The sequence below is a fragment of the Malaclemys terrapin genome, chromosome 2, assembly GCF_027887155.1.
Source record: "Malaclemys terrapin pileata isolate rMalTer1 chromosome 2, rMalTer1.hap1, whole genome shotgun sequence".
NCBI lineage: Eukaryota > Metazoa > Chordata > Testudines > Emydidae > Malaclemys > Malaclemys terrapin.
The window spans coordinates 204,169,275-204,192,903 of record NC_071506.1 but is presented as its reverse complement, the minus strand read 5'-3'; the positions used below and the strand labels follow the sequence as shown (position 1 = coordinate 204,192,903).

General features: G+C 41.1%; 1 protein-coding gene across 3 annotated transcripts in view; it reads left to right on the top strand.

Annotated features, from left to right (window-relative positions):
- The window catches only part of CRTAP (cartilage associated protein), a 41,729-nt gene that overhangs the window by 1,329 nt on the left and 16,771 nt on the right, over nucleotides 1-23,629 (top strand). For all 3 annotated transcript variants that reach the window (XM_054019515.1, XM_054019513.1, XM_054019514.1), the window contains exons 2-6: nucleotides 4,832-4,981; nucleotides 6,219-6,390; nucleotides 10,534-10,662; nucleotides 13,654-13,799; nucleotides 17,407-17,490. In XM_054019515.1, the coding sequence (XP_053875490.1) occupies nucleotides 4,832-4,981; nucleotides 6,219-6,390; nucleotides 10,534-10,662; nucleotides 13,654-13,799; nucleotides 17,407-17,490 (681 nt within the window). The remainder of the gene's footprint in view (nucleotides 1-4,831; nucleotides 4,982-6,218; nucleotides 6,391-10,533; nucleotides 10,663-13,653; nucleotides 13,800-17,406; nucleotides 17,491-23,629) is intronic.

The window sequence follows — 23,629 nt, the reverse complement described above, 5'->3', positions numbered from 1 at the left end:
ACACCCAGTGCCCCACTGCCCAGTCATACACCCAGTGCCCCATTGCCCTAGCTTAAACCCAGCGCCCCACTGCCAATCCATACCCCAATGCCCCAGCATACACACAATGCCCCACACACTTTCTGCCTCCATTACATCCCTGTGCACCCGGAGTGCCCTCTGCTCTATCATGCACCAACTATCCCATCATTCTCCGTAGTGCCCACTGCCCTATCATACACCCACCATCCCCGTTGCACCTCCATGGCCCCCACACCTGCTGCCCCATGACACTCCAGTGTTCCCTCTGCCCCTCACTGTCCCATTACACCCAGTGTCCTGACACACTTACTGCCCCATCACACATACTGTGCCCCCACCTGAGTGCCCATCTCACCAATGTGCCTCCACTGTCCCCCCACCCCTCACAGACCCACTACCCCCTGTGACCACTGCCCCATCATATTTTCAGCGCTGCTCACCACCTTATCATACTGCCACAATACACACACCATGCTCGCTGCTGTGTCATGCACTCACCACCCTACTTTGTGCCCATTGCCTCCTCACCCTGTCATACACCCAGTGCTTCCTGGCCCTGCACCCCACTACCTCCCCCATCCCTATACCACAGTCTCATTTTGCAGTGTAATGTCTTCTACACCTTCCTTCACCCACATACTCTCTGCTTGCACTCACATCCCTTCCACTCTGTATTTCAGTGTAATGCTGCACCCGCCCCCCCATACCTTCCCTCTCCCAAGATGTCCAGCCGCCTCAGTGCACACCTCAATGTGCACCTGCATGCACACCCCCACACACCCCTCCCTGTACTTGGGTTGCTTCCTCCCTATTGCCTGTCCCCCAATCACCTTCTTCAAGGTAATAGTGCACCCCCTGCCCATTATCTCCCTTCATATATCCTACTACTGGCTTCTTGTACACCCCATGCCCAGGATGTATACCAACTATCCTACCAATCACGCCCCAACCTCAGCCAACTATCTTTGCCAGGACATCCCATCCTACAGTCTATTGCATCATCTCATTCTTCGCTGCCTTCACCCAGGCCATCCCATTCCAGTTTGCACTGCCTCCCCCAGGCCAACTGAACTTCAAATAACTTAGTCTACTCTCTCATACATTCCCCCTCCCCGCCATTTCAGATTATCCCACCCCAATCCCCACAATTCTCTTCTTCCACAGATTATCCTGCTCCATTTCTCACTGCCTCATCTACATGTTAGCTCCCCACTTGCTCCCCCAGGCCATCCTACCCCTTGCCCCCACTCTTGACTTCCCTGTGCCATCTCACCCCCAAATCCTGTAGCCCACTCCTACCATATGCTCCCATCTCATGCCCCTATAATATAATGCAGCTCTGATCACAACTCCATGTTTTCTCAGTCTTCCCCCAAATCATCCCACCTACTTGCCTGAATTACACCATTTAGCTCTTCTCTCACCAACTGCCTTACTCCTGCTGGACTTCTGCACCACTGCACAATGCAGAATTTGCGCAGAATTCATGTTCCTCACAGAATTTTTTTTTTTTTCATGCAGAATTTTTGCTTTCCCACCCCCTTGGGCATCCCTGTCCCCGTCGCTCCTCAACCCAAGCTAGGCAGCATAGCAGGCCCAGGCCCCCAAGGTGGGGCAGGGGAATGGCTTTCCAAGCTCTCATTCCCTTGGCTGAATACAGTGAGAGCCAGGAAGCTCTCATTCTGCCCTGTGCAGGGCAAGATGCGGCCATTTCACATTTCCTATTTCAAGGAAATGGGACAACAATATCAAAAAGAAGAGGAACTTATTTTTCAGAGACATCACCCTATAATGTTTTATTCAGCAGGGTTACTTGTATTACATTATATGATTTTTTTTTTTTTTTGGTGGTTGCTGCTTGAAAGCATATTCTTTATTGATAAAGTGCTTTTTAGCCTTCTTCTGCATGGGAAATTTCTACCATTTACACCAATATAACACCCTGTGTGCACACTCTTATTCCATTAGAAGAGTGGCTTCTTCTAGTATAAGCTAAACCCCTTGTGAAGTAACATAATCTAAACCAGAAATCTTCCCAGTTGTCATGAAATAAACTGGAAAAAAAACTCTTATGCAAGAATAAGAGTGTTCACACAGGGGTGGGGAGTTATTTCAACATAACTAGGTTGATTTAAATTCACACCTAATACAATCAAACGAAAATTACCATGTAGATCAGTAACTCCTTATTAGATACAAGTTGCAGTACATGAGGTACCAAATACATCTCTTTAAAAATGAATGGGCAGTAACTCTACCCTCAACTCATATTCACTCTCCTAATTCCCAAACCAATATATACCTGACCATACCAGCCCTGATTTATCCTCCCGTCCCCACCACCTGTCTTCACCACCTGTTCCCTTTACAGAGCATGCAGTATTACAAAGTACTTATGATCACGATAGCAAGCATGCCTGATACATAAAATATTTATGCGTAAAGTATTCAGTAAAAATTCCTAGCAAACACGGCAGTGCCTTAACTCAAGCAACAACAAAAGTATATGAGAGATCATTTGCAGAATATATTATAATTTACAATTTGATTCAATCATCAGATTTAAGAGCTTTACGTGGCTTCTGCATTCTAGGTATCTTGCAGCTATAAATCACTGCAGGCCCCACAAACCATTTCTTGGCTGACGGGTTTTGTTAAGGAAGGAATGTTTGTCATTTATTTTCTCCATAACATTGCTGTCAGGGGAAACTTTGGATAAAATTTTTCAGGTGACTTAGTATTTACTCATGTGAGTGTAGAAGAGAAACTTTGCCACGTCTCAGATCTTGGGAGCAAATATTCTTATTCCTGCATTTGCTCCTTTGAAGGGTCAGGTTTGTCTTTCTCATTTCTGCCAAGTTTACTTTCTTCAATATGTATACAACTTTTTTTTTAAATGTAACACACTGAGATTACAAATAAATCATGGACTAAGCAAAAGAGAAATAAATATCAATCTAACCAGCAACCAGGTTTGAAGAATAAAGAACAAGACAGGAAGCAGAACTGGACATTTGACGAAAGTGCAGCTGAGTTATTCTTGGCCTTTGCTATGTCTGGCCTGATTACAGATATAATATGTGGAGAAGACTAGTAAATGCTATTGGCAACATTCCAGCTCTTTGACAGTTATAGCTTCACAGCAGCCAGGCTATACTTAAGGGTGGGATTGGCAATTTTGTGCCCTTTCTCGTCTTGATTTAGCCAGTGGGAATGAAATTTTTCCTTCTATAAGCAAAATGTTGGGGTTTTGTGCATGTTTGTTTTGAGTGTTTTGTTCATAAGTATATTTGCATAAGCTACTTCAGACATTGTGAAGAGCCCACTGGATTGTGTTGGCCAGAATCTTAGCTTATCATAGCATGGGGAGAAAATGGTTTAGCACTTCCAGAAATGTCAGATGATTCCCTTCCCCTCCCCCCTGCTACCCTCTCCCCCTCCAGCTAAGTTGGCATGTAAATAGTTCTGGGTACCAAATGCATACTTTGCTAAATATCTCTAATGTGGCTCAAAGGGACAATGTCAGTTTGAAATCAGGTCGATTAAATAAATGACCAGGTAGAGTATTGGCCTATCTGTCCACCATCCAATTGTTGTGGTTTTATAACAGCATTTTCGCAGGTGTTTTCATATATATATTAAATTTGTAATTTGTCCCCTGTTGCTGTGTGAATGATTACATAAACAGCAGAGAAAGCTGGCAGACTGAGCCCAATTTATCAGCCATTTATGCACAAAGGTGGTGCAGGATTGGGCCCTATGCAAAGGAAACTGTAAATTTTGTGTATTGACCGTTATATGAATTGGGAGGGGGAAAAAATAAAAATTGCTGGTCTCTTTGATTTATAATAATCATAGCTGTTATTTGTAACAATAGGTGGTAAACATTAAGACAAAATGAACAGTTCAGAACTGTGTTGGTAGCAGTAAAACTAACTAAACTAATCAATTTTACTCTGCTGATGCTTGGGAATGCTTTTGAGTGGCAGAACAGACCCACTGGAGCTGTGACCTCACTAATTGCCCTCCTTTCCTGCCACTATCATTTGTTCTCTGCATAGTGGGTGTCTGATAAAATTCTTTATGTCCCAAAATATAGCACCTTACTGCAGTTTTTTTAGATTGTAAGCTCCTTAGCTCACAGACAGTGTTTTTTCTGGGTCTTGTACAGTAGATTGTAGAGCAGATTATCAGTGGTTAAGAAATAAAAAGTAAGACACCAGAGCAAATGTAATACTTGAATTACAAAATGGCATCCATAAATCTAACGATCTGCAGTACGTGGCTTTTAGGCAGTCAAACAGTGGAGTGATTTATTGTAATTGAGCAATATGGTATGTCCTAGTGCCTTGCAACACTTAGTGTGTGAATTCATGGTAAATACACTTTTTTTTTTTTTTCTGCAGTTTATGCCAAGAATCAGTCACTTTTTTTATTTAATAGTGTAACTCCACACCACATAGTTTTGTTGAAAAAGAATATTGGGGACGATTCCTCTTCAAACCTGCAAAGAAAATGTTTAATGTGTGTTTTATTCTGCTTATTTCAGAGTTGAATTCAGTTCTCTTTATTTAAATAAATAAATCTTTTCGTTTGATGTTCACCACTAAATCTACACTCTGGTTCTCATAGCCGGACAGTTATATGAACTTGCTGATTCTAGAGCTGTAGTGAAAAGTCTCCAGAGGTCATTCATTGATTCTGCAAAGTGGAAATAAACGTGTACAATGAGATGGAAGGAAAGTTTGCTGGCAAAAATCAGATAACTTAAAAAAGCAGCTTTTCCATTACGTGTATTCTCCTTGTTTAGGCTGATAACTTTCCAAAAGCCATTGCAGCAGCTCATACATTTCTGCTGAAGCACCCAAATGACGAGATGATGCAGAGGAATATGGCTTATTACAAGAGCATGCCTGATGCCGAGGAACATATTAAAGACTTGGAGACAAAGCCATATGAGGTAAGTTCTCTACCTGCAGTCTGCTCTCCTTGAATACCTCCATTGACTTTCTCTCTCAATGCATTAGATTCAAGGTTCTCATTCTTCTTATAATCTTGCTCTGAACTCTATCCCTATTTTCCATCTCATTCCTTCTCAGCTTCTCAATCACCTGTTTGCTACTTTCTGTTTCTCAAATCCTGTTACATTACCCTTTGTGCTTGGGGCAGTCTCCTTTTTTTTCATCTGCCAACAATCTTCTCTCTCCTCTGTCAAATCCCTTCTTAAAACTCATCTCAAGATCGCTCTCTTGTACCCTCTCCTCATTACAGTAAATATAGCTACAACACTAGCACACTGATTTGAAAGCTTACTCCTTTTGACCTGGAACTTTATGCCTGTAGGTATGTCATCCAGCTAGTTTATAGTAAACGATGAAGTCAAAGCAGCCTTTATATAATAGTGTCCAAGCTGAGGGCCAGATCCTGCTAAGATTTAACCACCATTTAATTTTGTGCATGCGAGTAGTGAAATCAACAGGACTAGGCAAGTATGCAAAGTTATTCAGGTATGTAAGTGCAGGATCAAAGCCTAAAACAACTAGGAAATACATCTATGCTGCAAAGGAAACCCATAGCACCAAGTCTCAGAGCCGAGGTCAATTGATTTGGGCATGGATTGCGGGGCTAAAAACAGCAGTGTAGATGGTCCCGCTTGGGCTGAAGCTGGGGCTCCAAGACCCTCCCCCCCTTGCCAGGTTTCAGAGTCCAAGTTCCAGCCCAAGCAGGAACTCCATACTGATGTTTTTAGCCCTGAAGCCTGAACCCTGCAAGTAGGAGTCAGTTGACCTGGGCTCTGAGACACAGTGACGCAGGTTTTTCTTTGCAGTGTAGACATATCCTAGAACTCTCATTAGGTCATTTGGACCTTGTTGAAAAAATATATTTTTAAAATTTGATTGTGGCTCAGGGTCACACTGAAATCTCTCTTCCACAAACTTATCTATCAGCTATCTGAAATAGGATCATGTCCCCACTCTCTAGTAAATACCTTGAAATCTCTCTTGATTATCTAAATTTACTTATTCCCACGTGATACTTGAGTAAATGAGGTTGTATTAAGATTGAGAAATAAATGGCATTCATTGTATTTGAATCCCCATAATTCAACATTTTATTTTTATTCACTGGAGCCCATAGTGCCACTACTTTTTCCACAGATTAAAAACTGCTACTTCTCACTCCTGCTTGTTTTTCAGACTCTCTTTGTCAGGGCTGTGAGGGCATACAATGGGGATAACTGGAGGACCTCCATCTCTGATATGGAGCTGGCACTTCCTGATTTCTTCAAAGCCTATGATGACTGCCTTGCAGCCTGTGAAGGCTCCCGGGAGATCAAAGATTTTAAAGATTTTTATCTTTCAATAGCAGGTTGGTGTTCGGCAGCACCTTAGCTCTAGGACAGGGATGGGCAAACTTTTTGGCCCAAGGGCCACATCTGGGAATAGAAATTGTATGGCAGGCCATGAATACTCACAAAATTGGGGTTGGGGTGCAGGAGGGGGTGAGGGCTCTGGCTGGGGCCAGAAATGAGGAGTTCAGGATGTGGGAGGGGGCAGGTGGGGTGTGGGCTCTGGGGTGGGATTGGGGATGAGGGGTTTGGGGTGCAGGAGAGTGCCTCCGGGCTGGGATCAAGGGATTTAGAAGGCAGGAGGGACCAGGGCTGGGGCAGGGAGTTGGGGCGTGGGGGGAGGCTCAGAGTTGCAGGCTCTGGGCTACACTTACCTCAAGCGGCTCCCGGAAGCAGTGGCATGTCCCTTATCCGGCTCCTACGCAGAGGTGTGGCCAGGTGGCTCTGCACGCTGCCCCGTCCACAGACGCCACCCCTGCAGCTTCCCTTGTCCGCGGTTCCCAGCCAATGGGAGCTTCGGGAGCGGTGCTTGGGGCAGGGGCAGCGTGTGGAGCAGAGCCTCCTGGCTGCTCCTATGTGTAGGAACCGGAGGGGGAGCCATGCCGCTGCTCCCAGGAGCCGCATGGAGTGGCCCCTGACCCTGCTCCCTAGTTGGAGCACTGGAGCGGGGCAAGCCCCAGACCCTGCTCCCCAGTGGGAGCTGGCAGGCAAGATCTGGCCTGCGGGTCATAGTTTGTCCACCCCTGCTCTAGGACAAGGAGTCTTGAATACGTATTTTAGTTTCTAAATGAGTGTTGTTGGTGTGTGCTTTTCATGCTCCTCATTCCGCATGGTGACTTGCATGATGCTTCATCAATGCCAGATTGGGGCTCATGTTAAAGAAGAGTTATAGTTGGCCTCATCAATAGCTATCTTGTCCTTGGAAAACATAGGTACTATAGGAAATCCATAATGGAGGGTGTTCATATAGAGAAAACTATTAAAGTGAAATGTGTTGGTGTTTCTAAATATCTGAGTAGCCTTCTAGGAAATGGTAAGAATTTCTCCGTCTAATTAGCAGTATTAATCCAGACCCATTTCTCACCAGTAACTTTGTTTGCTATTGAGCCTCTGTCACACTGTCTGGTACGGCTTACAACTCAGAGTGCCAGTCTCAGGTCAGACTGTCAGGAAACAGGGCAGACACCCCAAACTGGTGATACACCTCTACCTCGATATAACGCTGTTCTGAACTTGCTTTGATCCACCGGAGTGCGCAGCTCCCCCCCCCCCCGAGCACTGCTTTACCGCGTTCTATCCGAATTCGTGTTATATTGGGTAGCGTTATATAGAGGTAGAGGTGTATATTCTATAATTAAATTTTACCAAGCCAGTAACAAATGTGCACTTATGGATCACTATATTAGTTTTACCATGGAGCCACAGAGAGACCCCTTTCCACTAGACTTTGTGTTGAAATAAAATCACCTCACTTTAGGTTATTTCCAACCCCAAGGGGTTGATTACTTACCTCAGGTCAATGGATACTCTGGATCTCACACCAAAGACAACACCGACAGCCAATTTCTCTAGTAAACTAACTAAAGATTTATTAGCTATGGAAAAGAAATTAGAGTTATTGAGAGGTTAAAGCCGATAAAATACATTAATAGGTGAATCCAAGTTTGTAAATTCAAAGTGATAGCAGAGATGTAGTAATCTGCTAATTTTCTATACGTCTCTCAGGCTCACCCAAAATAACTTTGGGGTCTCTGTCCAGTCATTCAGTATTCCACCGTGTCAGAATCCATCAGTCCAGAGATACAGTATCATTCCCTCAAACCAGTATTTATAGATCCTCCTCACAGAAGACCATCTGAACAGTTCTTCACCCAAGTGGGTTTTGATGAGTAGCAATTGCAGATTGAGCCTGTGAATTTCCATTATTCAAAGCAAGGGTCATTGTGTTCAAGTCAGCATTCTATTTCCTGGCATTCACAAGTAATTTAGTTAGGCTATGTCTATACTACGGACCTGACAGCAGCACAGCTGTACCGCTAAAGCTATGCCACTGTAAGGTCTCCCATGTAGCCGCTCTTTAATTAAACCACCCCCAATGAGTGGCATTAACTATGTTGGCAGGAGAGCCTCTCTTGCTAACATTAGTGCTGTCCACACCAGCACTTTTGTCAGTGAAATTTATGTTGGTCAGGGGGTGTATTTTTCCCCACCCCGATTGACAAAAGTTTTAAGTGTAGACAAAGCCATACCGTGATATAACAATGCCGTTGCCTGCCATTACATTATAATAGGGATAGATACGTGAAACAATACAAGTGTCTATCATTCATTAGCATTCATAAAGTTCTAACACCTGAATACACACACACTTTAATCCGGGGTTATTTAATTACAGGGGCATACATAATGTAATGCGTCAACCGGTTTATAGATAAGTGAAGACAATGCCATTAACATTCCCTTTCAACTCAGCTAACAAGTGAATTGGCCTTTGGCTCTGATTTGAGCTGGCAACCTGCTAGACAGCATCACAGCCTCAACATTTGACCTGGCAAATTTCTCTTCTCCAGCCTGTATTGTGAATCTCTGTTGCATGCTCTGCAGTAGAGATATGCACTGTTGTTTGAGGAGGAATATTTTTCCTTACATAACTTTTAAAAAAATTTAAATGCTGCATCGCAAAGGATATAATTAGAAAAGCCATAGTTTTTGTGTTATCAAAATGGCATATGTAAGTTTTCCTTGCTCCTCAGTAACAATGACAATAAGTATCATCCCCAGAGCTACGTCAACCTCAGTAAAGGGGTTGCAGAGACACTTCTTTTCAAAGGTAGGTGTCTGGTAACACAGCACTAGAAATGCAGCAGAATTTCTAAATTGCCTGAAGGACGGCTAGCTTGACCTTGTATCCTGAAATGTCTCAGCACCACCAGTGAAGATAACTTTTTTTAAATTGAATTATAATTGACTGCAAGTATGGTGAAATGGGTTCCTAATTTTATTAGTAACACTTTTATATTTGAGCGTCCTGAATTATTGATAATACTTGTATACAGATATCAGTCCCAGAAATACTTTCGCTGTTTGCCTCATGTCATTTAGATAAGACATAACACCAAATTGCTAATTGCTGCGGTCAGAGATTCCATATCTCTTGTGAAAGTAGGAGTGATAAGCCCTGATGTCCTAATCAATTTCCGATGTGGGTAATTACGTTCTGCCTTCCCATGTTCACCCTGCATTTTCAATGGATACAGTAGTCTTCACTTCTGGGAGGAAAGGGGGCTTCGTAGATAGAGAAAAGGAATGGAGGGGCTGAGTTCTTGATCTTTTACTGTCTCTATTGATGATTCAGTGCATTACCTGTCAGTTCCATTTTGTTGACAAAGGAACTGAAGCGCCAATATCTACTTTACCTGGGTGTTGAGTTTTAAAGAGTTATTACTGTTCAGGACTTTGAGATCATTTAAAAGGCCCGTAAGAAGTATATCTCAAAATTATTTATTACTTCTGGTTCTAGCCTGTTTTGAGCTGTTGGGTGGTTTGTAAATGAGTTTGTGAACTTGAATTTAGGATCTTATAGGATGAAAGACATTCTGTGAATAAGTTATATTTGCATTTATTTCTTTGAGACCAAATACCGGAGAGAGGCAAAAAGCTACAATTTGTAAGATTGTTTTGGAATACCTTTTACCTTTCTCCTTGGCATGACAATATCCAGCAGTATCCGCTTTTATTTTGTGACAAAACAATTAAGTAAGACTGCAAAGGTATCAACTACTTTAAAAAAAAATCTCTATTAAGGTGGAAATACAGCAGTACTCCATTTCAATCATTTAATAGATAGAAATATCACTGTATATAAAATGTGTCAACACAGGCTACCTTTAGGTGTCTGTAAAACATAACATAGCTGTTTACTGTGACTGAAACTTTTGGTCTGAAGTCACTGGGGCCTGATTTCCAGAAGTGCTGAGCATTAACACTTCTCATTGACTTCAGCTGGAATTGTGAGGGCTAAGGATCTCTGAACATCAGGCAGGACCTTGGTGCCTACGACCCAGAGGAGCAGTATGGAGCCATAGTGTAGGGGGGCTGGCTGCAGGAGTACTTCTGAAACAGCTAACTGTGTTCTATCCAGTTCTATCTCTTTTTTCCTTTAGATCACTACATTGAAGTCCTTGAATGCAAACTGCAGTGTGAAATCAACCTGACACCAGTCATAGGAGGCTTTGTTGTGGAGAAGTTTGTGGCAACCATGTACCATTACTTACAGTTTGCCTATTATAAATGTAAGTAGTGTGTTGTGTTTTTTAAATAAGCTTGGGATGGTGCTGGCAAGCCTCCTTCAGTGCCCTTCACTTCTAGTGACAATGGTTTAGAATATTTTATTTATAGCATCTTGAAATTGCAATTAATCTGTTTTGGACCTAAAAGTCTGAGATGTCTAGTCTCCTTTCTCCCTGGGCATGTGTAAGTGCTGTTGATATCTGTGGGAGACAAACATATGTGAGGAGAGGTGAATAGCCCCCATATGAAAGTGATATGGGACAAAAGTATTTTATGGCCCGATCCTGCCAAGTGCTGAGCCCCCCTCAACTGCCACTGAAGTGACAGAAGTTGTAGGAGGTGCTTGGCTGTTAATGGTCTCTAATCAGGTTTCTATTAGAGAAATGAAGACTTACATCTTAGACAATTACAGAATAAGCATGATTTTATTTGTCACATTCTGCTGCGTTCCTTTATCTCCTGTTGGTACAATCTATTGGTCCTTCTTAGCACTTGTCTCCACTGGGGACTTTTTTGTTACACAAGGAGATCCAACTATTTCAGCTAGGAAGAAGAGAAATTGTGACCTAGAGGCAGTGCATCAAATATAATGCAAACCATTGAAAATTAATTTTACAAGTAGTATTTTTTCCATCACAAAGGACTGCAAACTGTTTCATACATTTGTTTCTTTTCATAGTAGGACCTCATTCATCTGACTAGAACTGGGGACATGCATAAAGAGGGAACCTATTATTGTAAACTCTCTCAGGAATGATAATTCTTATAAAGGGGTTTGGGCAAACGAGGTATGCATGGGGTATACTTGGTATGGGAACTGCTGATATGGCTACAATTTTGTATGGAAGCTTCCTTGCAGACTTTCTATGATATTTTTTCATGTGTCTTTGGCTGGCTCTGTGAACACTCCTCAATTATTAAAGTGCAGTTGTACTCTTAAAAGTGACTTTGTAAACATTGCCCCCACTTTCTCAGCAGATCTGCTTCTTGCATGTATTCAGAATCACATCTGCTGACTGCAGTGATTAGAAGAATTTTCCCTGCTTTTTTCCCTAAACTTTTTAAACTTCTGCAGAGACAATACAGCTGAGAGACAGAGCTAGGTTCTGTTCCTTGTTTAGAAAATAATTGTTTACTAATTTCCAATCAATTACACCTTTGCAGCTCTCTGAAGGCAGGTGTAACAAAAGCCTAATTTGACCAGTTGAACTTTTATTGCTGTGGATATGTGAAAAGGTGTAGAAGGGTTGACTTACTGTGCACCCATTCATGGCTGGACATGGCACAGCAGACACCACCTCTAGCACTTATTGCTGACAGCCACTCTGGCCTTGTAGTAGTCTACCTCTTCTTGTGACAGCCCTCCGGCCAGGTTATGCTTTAGTTCCACCATTTCCAGAGTAACAAACAAAGTCCAATGGAAAAAGTCTAGCATCCTTACAAAAGGGCTTTGCCCCCAATGGGCCCCTGTAGTCCTCACCACCTTTCTCTTGGGGTGGTCAGGGGCCTCTCATTGCCCTCCCCAGAAGCTGGTAGAGGAACCTAGGCCTTCCCACTACACCGAGTTTCATTCCAGGGACCCTGTAACCAGCAACCAAGGTCTGCTCTATCAGATTCCTTGCTGCTCCCTCATTGGACTTCTTCCTGCCATAGCTTGTCAGCAGGCTTCTCCACATTTACCCTTCTCTCAGGGCCAGGACTCTCTCCCACCCCAGAATCCCCCAACAAAATCCCGAAGCTAAGAGTACCAACTTAAACCAACTTCTGCCCTCTTCAAGTGTGACATTCCATCCCTCTTTGCTCCTCAGTGGGACACCTTGCAGGGCTCTCTCTGAAAGTTCAGATCCTGCCTTATTATCAGGCTTCTTCACCAGAGCTTGTGCCACCCCAATGTCTGCTCTGTATTTTTCCTGGCCTCTTGCTAGACTTTGCTACTCAGGAGAGAAGGTGCTGGGTCAACTCTTCCCTTGGCCTTCATCTGTGACCTTGCTGATCTCTCCATTCTCTAATACCAAGAAAAGGATGACTGTCTCCTTAAAAGATGTGCTTCCTCTCTTTATAGTCACTGTGACTAGCTCTTTCCCCAGCTGAGCTTCATCTTTAATTAAGCCAGGCCCATCTTCAGGTGCAACCAGGTAATATAATTGGCTTCTCAGGCCCATATTAATCCATTCCTTATCTGTATGGGGGTACATACCCCATGACAAAAGGAAAGAGTCTGGCTTGACTTTCCAAGACCACATTGAGGTTGAAGGGCTGGCCGTTAGAAGGAACACATTTGATAAGAAGATCACTGAGAATTTTAGTCTCTTTTTAGGTGTAGACCTGCATTTTAAGAGCCAAATTCTAACTTTGGATGCATGCCTAGCTCTTGCTGGCTCCTATCAGAGGGTAAAATTCAGGCTTGAGTTGGGGTCTTTTTTGCCTCTTGTGTGTGCTATTTGATTATCTACCTCCTGTTTGCTTTTCCCTCACTCTCTTAACACTGTTTTACCATAAACAATGTCACAGAATGGGGGAAGATACTGGGCCAATACTGCCCTGGTTGTTGGAATGCAAGGAAGAGTTTTAGGTTATGTTTTTTGTTTTTTATAAGATTATCTCTTGCATTTTTATGGTGAGAGAATTGCAGATCTTTCAAACAATCTCCACAGTTAAGAAGTGGGCTCTTTGGAGCATGTCTGGCATATTGTCACCTTATGAAATAACCTCTGAGTAGTACACATCATTCATCCTGTTACTTGAGCAAAGTTGTAGCTAGGTAATGTTCTGTCCAAGCTTTTCAGAGTAGGCCAGGATGGGGATTTGTTTTTGTTTTTTAAGTATGTCCTTGTTGGGGGGGTTATTTATTTTATACAGTTAAGAGGGAAGAATTTAGGAGGAATACTGCGCCTGATGTCACCTGAATTTCCTGAGTTTGGATAATAAAGGGAAATGTGGGCTGTTTGCTCATTTACCTTCTCTGCAGGCTTATGTTTGTTTTGTTAATTCAGTGAATGACATGAAGAATGCAGCCCCTTGTGTTGCTAGCTACATGCTCTTCGACCAGAAAGATGAAGTGATGAAACAGAACATGGTCTACTATCAATACCATAAAGACAAATGGGGACTCACAGAGGAAGATTTCCAGCCTAGACCAGTAAGTTGAGTGGGTAAATTGCTTGCAAGATGTCCCCTAATATTACCCCTGAATCCAACAGAGTGGAAGTTATGGCAGAGAAGGATTGTTTAAAGGTTTTTTTTGTCAAACACAATTCACTTACTAGAATCAGAGAGTTGTGGAAAATATCTGTATAGTGTGTTGTCGTACATGTGTAGAGAAGGGATTTTACAATTCTTCCCTCTCTGCTGGAGCATGCTGATGCACACATTAATTCACTGAGATATCAAACATGCCTGTTTACCACCTTATCTACACTTGTTTATTTTATCTGCCTGCAAGGGCTATCTAACCAGTCACTGAAGTCTGGAAGTCTCTAGATCTAAGTGGCACCACAGTAGCATTGGGACTCTTGTTGGTCACTTACTGTTTGTCAACAGATCACTCCCAGGTCATGAAGGCTGCCTGTTTATTTTTTCTAAGTTCTGTAAGCACTGGAATGTAGCTATGTTTGATAACCATATTTACGCTATTTTCCACAAACTATTTCAGAACACATTTGGTTGCTGTGGACAGGAATAACCACATTAAAAAGGTTTTTGAGAAAGCAATTTTATAGCCAGGGTGGTTGGGATATACCTATGCTGTATTACACCTAGCCACCTAACTTAGAATGCCTTCTGAAAAACCTTTTAACATGGCTTTCTTCCAAACAGGCCGGCCAAGCCATGTTATAAACCAGTTTAGCAAGGAACCAAGATAAAGTGCAGCTATACTTTGAAAAGTGACTCATTAAAAATGGCATAATGGGGCTCTGTGCTGTTAACGTCAGCTTGACTTCCAGATCCAATGTTCCTAGTTTACAAGTAAAAAAAACTTGTAAACTGCTTGCTCTGCAAACTCAGCCTGGGAACCAAGAATGAAGCTTGGTTCTTTCTCATGCCTTCTTGCCAGTACTATGGTTCTGCAGGCAAAATATGTCATTAGTGACACATGCACAACCCCATCATCTTCAGTGGGTTTGCACATGTATAACTGACTGGAATTTAGTTAACATTTCTGTTGATGATGCATGATCCAGAATAGAATCTGGCTCACGCTCACTTAGGGTCTATCTTCATTGCACAGTTAATTTGAGTTAGCCTAGCTGGAGTGAGAGCAGCCACTGTGAAATAACACTCAAGATGCTGTATCCACACTGGGGCCACACTCATTCATGTGTGGCACTTAGACGTGTAGGTGCATGTCCTATGATTCTTAATACTGCAATAACCTGAACCGCTCCGTGAATTGTAGAGAATTTGTCTGTCCTTTCTGGGCACTTAGGGGAGAATTGTGGGAAGGCATTGGAGGACAAGCAGCATTCAAATGACACTAGCCTGAATCCACACTGTAGTGATCATGTTAGCAGCTGTCAAGTTGTGTTCACTTGAACTTTGAGCCTATATCCCCTCTCAGGTCAACAAACTCAAGTTAAAAGCAGGGCTACTCGAGTTTAAGGGTTTTGTGTGTGGATGAGACTTGAATTGGAGCAACACGCGAGTTATTCTTTGACTTAACTTTGTAGTTAAGACAAGCCCTGAACTGTGTTGGCTTTGCAGGGCTAACAGGAGCAAAATGCAGTAAAATCTTTGTCTCAACAGCCAGCAGATATGAGTCTGAGCTCACACAGGGAACAGATCTGGTGTGTGAGACGGTGCCATTTTTATGTAGTCCCCTTTCAAAGTAGAAGTGAACTTCAACAGTGGTCTTCAGCATGGCTGCAAGATCCATAGGGAGTGACTTATGTAATGGCCATAAATGTAAAATTTCTAAGAAATTAGCCATCTGCAAATACATTTGGGATGTGGAATGCAGAGAAAGAGGCACAGACACCCATACTTTGACACTGTAGGATTCATTGACTACTTTCCAGGAGCTCAAAGCCTGCATCACCTGTATGTTTATGTACTATTTTAAATGCATACAACTACATTGTGCTTATACTTTGATCCTCCAAAAATGATTGGAAATTGCTTGTTGTTTGAGTTGCCCAGCAGAAAATCCCACGGTTGACCTGCTTTGCATTCCCCTAGCAGTTACACAGGGTTAAGTTGGCCAGGGGCTGCATTTTGACCGTACGCTATGCTTGGGACACTCTTGTGAAAGAGGAGGAGTCTTTTCTCCTGTTACCCTCCATGAAAGTTATATGGGACAAACATTGCAGATGGTGATAATACCACCAAACATAGCAATTGTTTACTATAAGATAAATTGTGATGTTCAGCCACCACTCTGGGTAGAGGGCAATGCACTATATCTCAACATGCATAGGCACAGGAACTAGGGGTGCGGCAGGTGCTGCCGCGCCCCCAGGTTTCACCGTGAAAAGTTTACTGGTGCTGTCAGAACAAAGCTAGCATTATTTAAAAAAACAAAACAAAAAACAGGAGTACTTGTGGCACTTTAGAGACTAACAAATTTATTTGAGCATAACCTCTCAAAAACCAGTAGGAGAACACCTCAACCTCTCTGGTCACTCAGAGACTTAAAGGTGGCAATTTTGCAACAGAAAAGCTTCAAAAACAGACTCCAACGAGAAACTGCTGAACTGAAACTCTATGCAAACTAGATACCATTAATTTAGGCTTGAATAGAGACTGGGAATGGCTGAGTCATTACACAGATTGAATCTATTTCCCCATGTTAAGTATCCTCACACCTCTTGTCAACTGTCTGAAATGGGCCATCTTGATTATCACTACAATAGTGGGTTTTGTTTTTTTTTCCTCCTGTCGATTATAGCTTATCTTACTTAATTAGCCTCCTAGAGTTGATATGACTACTTCCACCGTTTCATGTTCTGTGTGTGTGTGTGTATATATATATCTCCTTACTATATGTTCCATTCTATGCATCTGAAGAAGTGGGCAGTAGCCCACGAAAGTTTATGCTCAAATAAATTTGTTAGTCTCTAAGGTGCCACAAGTATTCCTGTTCTTTTTGCGAATACAGACTAACACAGCTGCTACTCTGAAATCTAGCATTATTTTGTGATTCTTGAGAATCCCAGAGCTGTGCTGCACCCGTGTGGTATGAGCGGGAATTGTGCTTTTTCACATTGCTTTTGAACACACATGGTTTGCAGCTTCATTAGCTGGCTTTCAGCACACCCACTATAAAAAGTGCTCCAGAGCACTGTCAGCATGCATCTCACTCCATGGCTGGCCAACTCCATAGAATGGTGTGGAAGGAGACCTAGGCTCCATCAAGCATACTAACCACTCACTTTGTGCCTCTTCATGAACACGTACACTAAGGCCAGCTATGGTTTGACCCTATAGCTGCTTACTTTGGGATCTCGTTCATTTAGTCTCAAACTGGCTAATTTTTAAGACATCAAGAAGATTCAAAAGGATGACACAATTGGAAGGATTCACTGAAAATATTAGATATTCTGATTAGCGTATTTGTTCATTCGTTACTTCCATCTTCCTTTTGCAAATATGGGGCAATCTTGAAATTGACCCAGAATAGTGCTGAGTTTGGAACTGGGCTTGCTAGAATAGTCACAGGTGATATCTGATGCCTTGGGAGAAATTCAGAAATATGTTCACAATGTCTTATTGGCCTAAAAAATAATCTGGAAATTTTGTTATCCTGATAGGAAGCAGTTCGATATTCTAACATAACCACACTTCAGACGGAAATGTATGAATTTGCAAAGCAGCATATAATGGATGATGATGAGGTGAGTTTTTGAGAGCTGAGGGTATAGTAATATATACCACTAGTGACACGAAAATAAATGTGATATGTGACATATTTATAAGGTATCATAAATATAATCCTGTTGCATGTATAGAATATGACAAAATGCTCTTTTGTAAAGAAAATAATTATCTAGATTATCACAATGTTCTTTGATAAGTGAAAATAGAAAAAAACCCAGAAAATCTAGTGTATATATGTGCCTTTTTAAATAATATGGGACAGTAGCACTGTTGACGACACAAATGTAGAAGTTTATGTGTGTTCAGCAAACAAAAATGACTTTATAAGATCTTCTGCTCTGCAAAACAGGAGCACCAGGGGGCACAAAAGTGGTGCTTATATATCTAAACTTGAAATTTTCTTAATTTTTAAATCTAGTTTTAAGTAGATTAAAAGACTATTCTAATTTTTGTCTAGAAATAACCACTTTAAAAAATTTAACTCTTCTTCAGCAGATAGTCCTGTTATCTTTGCTATTTCTTATTACAACATTAAATTTTGGTCAGCGTCTTATTTCTTAATTGCTTAAAATTCATGAACAAATGATACATAATTGATTACTATGAGGTATGAAATTTATTTATGTATTTTCATCAGTGCAGGAAAAATGGCTAAATTTCTGAGAGACCAATTTTTTTCTTCTCCACAGCTGGAGTTAAAGTATAAATCATGTGTTTAAAGAAAATACTTTTCAGGCAGAAAGGGTTTGTTTGTTTTAATTTTCTGTTAAAGTTAGGGAACGGCCCACTGGTGGCATCAAAATAACATTTGGCCTAGGACTAGGATAAATATTCCTTGCAATGACCACTGTTAGGCTGTGCTCTAGTTAGAACTGAAAATAGAGGGAAGGTATACCATTTTATAAAATGAAATTGTTACCTTGTGATTTTTGACTGTGTGTGACACAAAGGAACGGATACATATTTTACATCTTAGAAGCAATGCCACCTACATGAGCGACCTAAACCTGTACTAGAAGTAAAGCTCCATTCCAAGATTAGACTCTAGAAAGGGTTGAAAAGACACACACCACACACACACATCCCCAGAAGATGTCTTTTGTGATCTAACTCTGTGATGTGTACTTGGTAAGGCTCTCTATAGGGTTAAGTTTAGGTAAGGTTTAGAGATCTTGCTTGGTTAATACCTTTTTGAAATGGTTTTTTTTTTTTTTTTTTTTTTTTTTTTTGTTCATGTATCCATAGAGTGTTTTGGTTTTCTCAGAGATTGCAAACATTTGGGCACTTTTTATGTTGCCCAGTTGACTTGCAAACTATTAGCCCATGAAGTTTAATGTTAGACATAAGAATACATTTCTTTTGTAATTTTTTTTCTCACTTTGCATCTGCTGTTATAACTGAAAGGAAGAGTAATGAAGAATGTGGGGAAACATTCCACCGTGATGACCTTCAACATGTGTTTTTAGAACAGAGATTATAGAGACCAACTATAGCGCTGGGCACGGTACATAGAATAAATGGGAGTGAATAGCTGTTGAATGTTATTCCTTGAATTTGTTCAGTAATGTAATATATTCATTACATTTTCCCCTAAAACTTCATGCTTTAAAAGGGCCAATTTCACAAAACTGGATAAACAATAGTGAGGTAAATCAGCTGGGAGGAAGAATATGAGCAGAAAAATGTGAGTGATAATTGGAAATTGATTAAGAGCACTTTACTAGATGCTCAAAAACCACCAATAAAGGAAGAAGGCCATATTAGAAAACCAGCCTTGTTTAGAGGAGAAGTGAAGGCAGCTATTTAAAAAATGGAAGAAAGGGGAAGTTGATAGTAATGAATATAAAACAAGCTAGGAATTATAGAAAATTGATAATGGATGCAAAAGGACACAAGGAGAAATCTATGGCCAGCAGAGTAAAAGACAATAAGGAGGAGTTTTTAAAGTATATCAGGAACAAAAAGAATCCACATAGTAGTATTGGCCATTGCTAGATGGAAATGGTAGAATTATCAATAATAATGAAGAAAAGGCAGAAGAGTTCAATAAATATTTACAAAACCAAAACCGGTGGCACCTTAAAGACTAACAGATTTTTATAAAAAAAAGTGTGTGGCACAGTCTCTCTCACCATAGTCGGTGTAGTATGTCGAATGCAATGGATTTTTTACCTTCAGTCCATTTGGTATGATGTCCATCTGTTTGCACTTGGAGAGGAAGATGATGTCTGTCTGTATCTGTGCGAGTTATATTAATATTTGTTTACTATTTGGGGAAAAAATAGATGATGCAGTCATATGACTGATGATGGTAACACTCTTTCCATTCAGGAAGATGTTGAACAGCAACCAATAAATTTAGACATTTTAAAATCAGCAGGTCCCTATAACTTGCATCCAAGGGTTTTAAAAGAGCTGACTGAGGAGCTCACTGGATCATTAATGTTGATTTTCAATAAGTCTGACATTGGGGAAGTTCCAGAAGACTGGAAAAATGCTACTGTTGTGCCAGTATTTAAAAAGGGTAGACCCTGGTAATTATAAGTGTGTCAGTCTGACATTGATCTTGGGCAGGATAATGGAGCAGCTAATATGGGAATCGATTGATTAAGAATTAAAGAAGGGTAATAAAATTAATGTCCATCAATATGGGTTTATGGAAAATGCATCTTGTCAAACTAATTTGAAATCTGAGATTGCAAGTTTGGTTGATAAAGGCAAGTGTTGATTTAATATACTGAGACTTCTGAAAGCCATTTGACTTTTATCGCACAACATTTTGATTAAAAAACTAGAACAACATAAAATTAACGTGGCACACAGTAAATGGATTACTGGTTGATAGTTTTCAAAATGTAATCATAAATAGGGAATCCTCATCAAGCAGGTGCATTTCTAGTGGGGTCCAATAGGGATCAGCCCTACACTATTAAAAATTTTTATCAATGTCCAGAAGAAAACATAAAAATAATCACTGAAAGTTTGTCAGATGACCCAAAAATTGGGGAAGAGGTAAATAACGTAGAGGACAGGTCATTGATTCAGAGGGATATGGATCTCTTGAGAAGCTGGCAGAAGCAAATGGTGTTTTGATATCAGTAAATGTATACATTTGGGAACAAAGAATGTAGGTCATATTACAGGATGGGGGACTCCTGGGAAGCCGGACTCTGAAAAAGATTTGAGGGTCATAGTGGATAATCAGCTGAACATGTGACACTATGGCCAAAAGGGCTAATGCGACCCCAGGGTGCATAAACAGGGGAATCTCGAGTAGGAGTAGGTAGGTTATTTTACCCCTCTGTATTTGGCACTGTGTACAGTTCTGGTGCCCACAGTTCAGGAGGGACACTGATAAATTGAAGAGGTTTCAGAGAAGAGCCAGGAGACTGACTGAAGAATTATAAAACATGCCTTATAGTGATAGACTTGGAGCTCAATCTATTTATCTTAAAGAAAAAGTTAAGACTTGATCAGATTCTATGTACCAACATGAGGAACAATAGTCAATAATGGGCTTGTCAATGTAGGAGAGAAAGATATAACAAAAAGTGATGACCTTCATGATCCTGTGGCTGGAAGTTGAACTAGACAAATTCAGACTGGAAATAATGGGTACATTTTTAACAGTAAGGTAATTAACCATTGGAACAACTTGTCAAGGGTCATCTTGGATTCTTCATCACTGACAATTTTTAAATCAAGATTGGATGCTTTTCTAAAAGATTTGCTCTAGGAGCTTACTTTGGGGATGTTCTATTGCCTGTGCTATACTAGATGATCAAAATGGTCCCTTCCGGCCCTGGCACCTATGAATCCAAAACCAGCGAATGACCTTTTTCTAGTTGCATTTGGGTTCTGCAGAACGTGGTCAGGCCAAACTTTGTTGGCAGGTGCAGTAGGATCTTAGTTTAAACTCTGAGCGGGCATTACATTTTGGGTAAAAAGCAGCACTATCGAGGGCCATATGATCTCTGAAGATCACTTAAAAATATCTTCCCCTGCTATCCCCAAATAAATAAATACATCCTCATTGTACAATATGGGGCATCACTCCCCTCCTTCCAGGTTGACAGGGAAACTCTGCAGTTTTTTCCCTTACAGATCTTGAGGCACCTACAGGGGACCAAGGCCATCTACATGGAGTCCATGTGCCTTTGCATTGGTTCTGGCCTCTACTGGTTTACCCCTTATGTCCCTGGATACCAGGAGCTCTCCCTGGCCACTGCTGCTTCTGAGGTCCCCAGAAGGGATCATATGGAAAAGATAAAACAGCATTTCTGCTTGTCAGGGGGAGGATTATGTTTTCTCCCAACCCCTCCAGTCACCACTTCTCCCCCTACACAGATTCTGGGTACAGAGGCTGCCCTTGCAAGGTCTAGAGGAAGAGAGATGGTGCAGTACAGGTGACTGAACCCACCTTCCATGCCAGGAGAAGTTGATTTGCATGTGGGGAGTCCCCTCTGTGCACAGGTCTCTGGGAGGATCCAGGCCAAAGAGTTTGTTTGCAAACAGCCTGTTTTTAAAGAAAATATCTGGTCAGGACAAATGCAAGGCCTGTGGTGCTCCATGTCTTGCCCACCTGATTAAGGATGGCTGGGATGGGAGTGAGGAAGTCCTAACAAAAGAGAACTTGGAAACAAGCAGGCTGGGAAAGTTCAAAAACTTCACCCAGAATTGACAGGACAGTTTATTCTATACAAACATTGTAAAGTAGAAGACCACATTAAATAGGGATGTATTAGAGGAAAATTTGTTATATTAAAAATTGAGCCGGGGGAGAGAACCTTCCTTTTGCTCTTGTCCATCTGTTTCAACTGCAAGTGTCTTATGACATGGACCATATCTTTGAAGTGTACTGGACCAAGCTTGCTGTCTTTATAGTGAGCTATAAGCCACCAACCCTAAACTGTAACCTCAGAAGAAAACCACTTCATCAGTCCTTGAGTGAATGATTCCCAGCCAAAAGAATTAATAGGGTGTAGGTCTCTTCCTAGATGGATGGTGCTCTTTCTCTCAAATCGTTTAGCTCTTTATTTAGATTCTGCAGTGCTCTCCTGTCCAAAACAAAGCACATCTTTTTAAATCCTAGTAGTAAAGCAAGTGCGAACGTGTTGTTTCATTCAACAATATAGTGCAATAGTTAGAGGCCTGAAGATGCACTAATAATTTTTGCATATGTCACTACAAGAAATACTGCCTCATTCTTGTTACTTTTTTTTAATGCTTTTCCACAAGGAAACGAAAACCTGTTTCAAATATTTTATGTACTTGGAGTGACAGAAAATATTAACACCAACTTGCTACAAAGTACTTTCTTTTCTTTAAAACAGATTACTTATTATGTATCATTATTGAGTTTTCCACAATACAGATACAAATACATTATGCAGTGTTGTCATTCCTGAAGAGAGATTCCTAAAGAGCAGTGTTGGCACATGAATTACTGTATCTTGATTTGTGGTCAGACATGTAATGAATATCCTGTGCAGGAGGGATCCTTAGAGGACAAAGTAAATCTAAACCCTAACATTCAAATTACACAGCTTTAAAATAGCAAAGTGAAAAGTTGCTTTACATTGTCATTACAGCACATTATTCCAGCTAAAGGGTAATCTGGTGTAGCTCTGACGCTAATGGAGCTACACTAATTTACAACTGCTGAGGATCTGACCCATAATTCTGTGTTCTGTTGGAGGTGGGGGTTTTTGGGATATTTTTACTTGGCCATTGTAAATTGTGCAACATCCACAAGTATTTGGCTGAGATGATCGTATAACGTCTTTTTTTTTTTTTTTTTTTTTGTACCAAATCAGTAGATGGAAAAATTGTTGGCGGCTTTGACTTTTTTTGTCCCACTCTTTCTATTTGTATAGAAAAATAAATAAATAAAATGGCTGAGGTTCAAATACAAACTTCCTGTGTGTGTGGTGCAAAGGAGAACAATTGCAAATACTGACCAAATGTGGCTGCTGCGTGCAGGAGAGATGGCACAGCATCGGTCAAATTATTATTTGCAAATAATAATCTCAGTTTAGCCAAAACAAGTTTCTGTTTGCAAATTGCACTGGTCTACAATTTTTGACAAGTCGTCTGCTTCAGAGATAAAATGTGCTATTTATTATGTATTTTGATGTGCTGAATTCAAATATGACA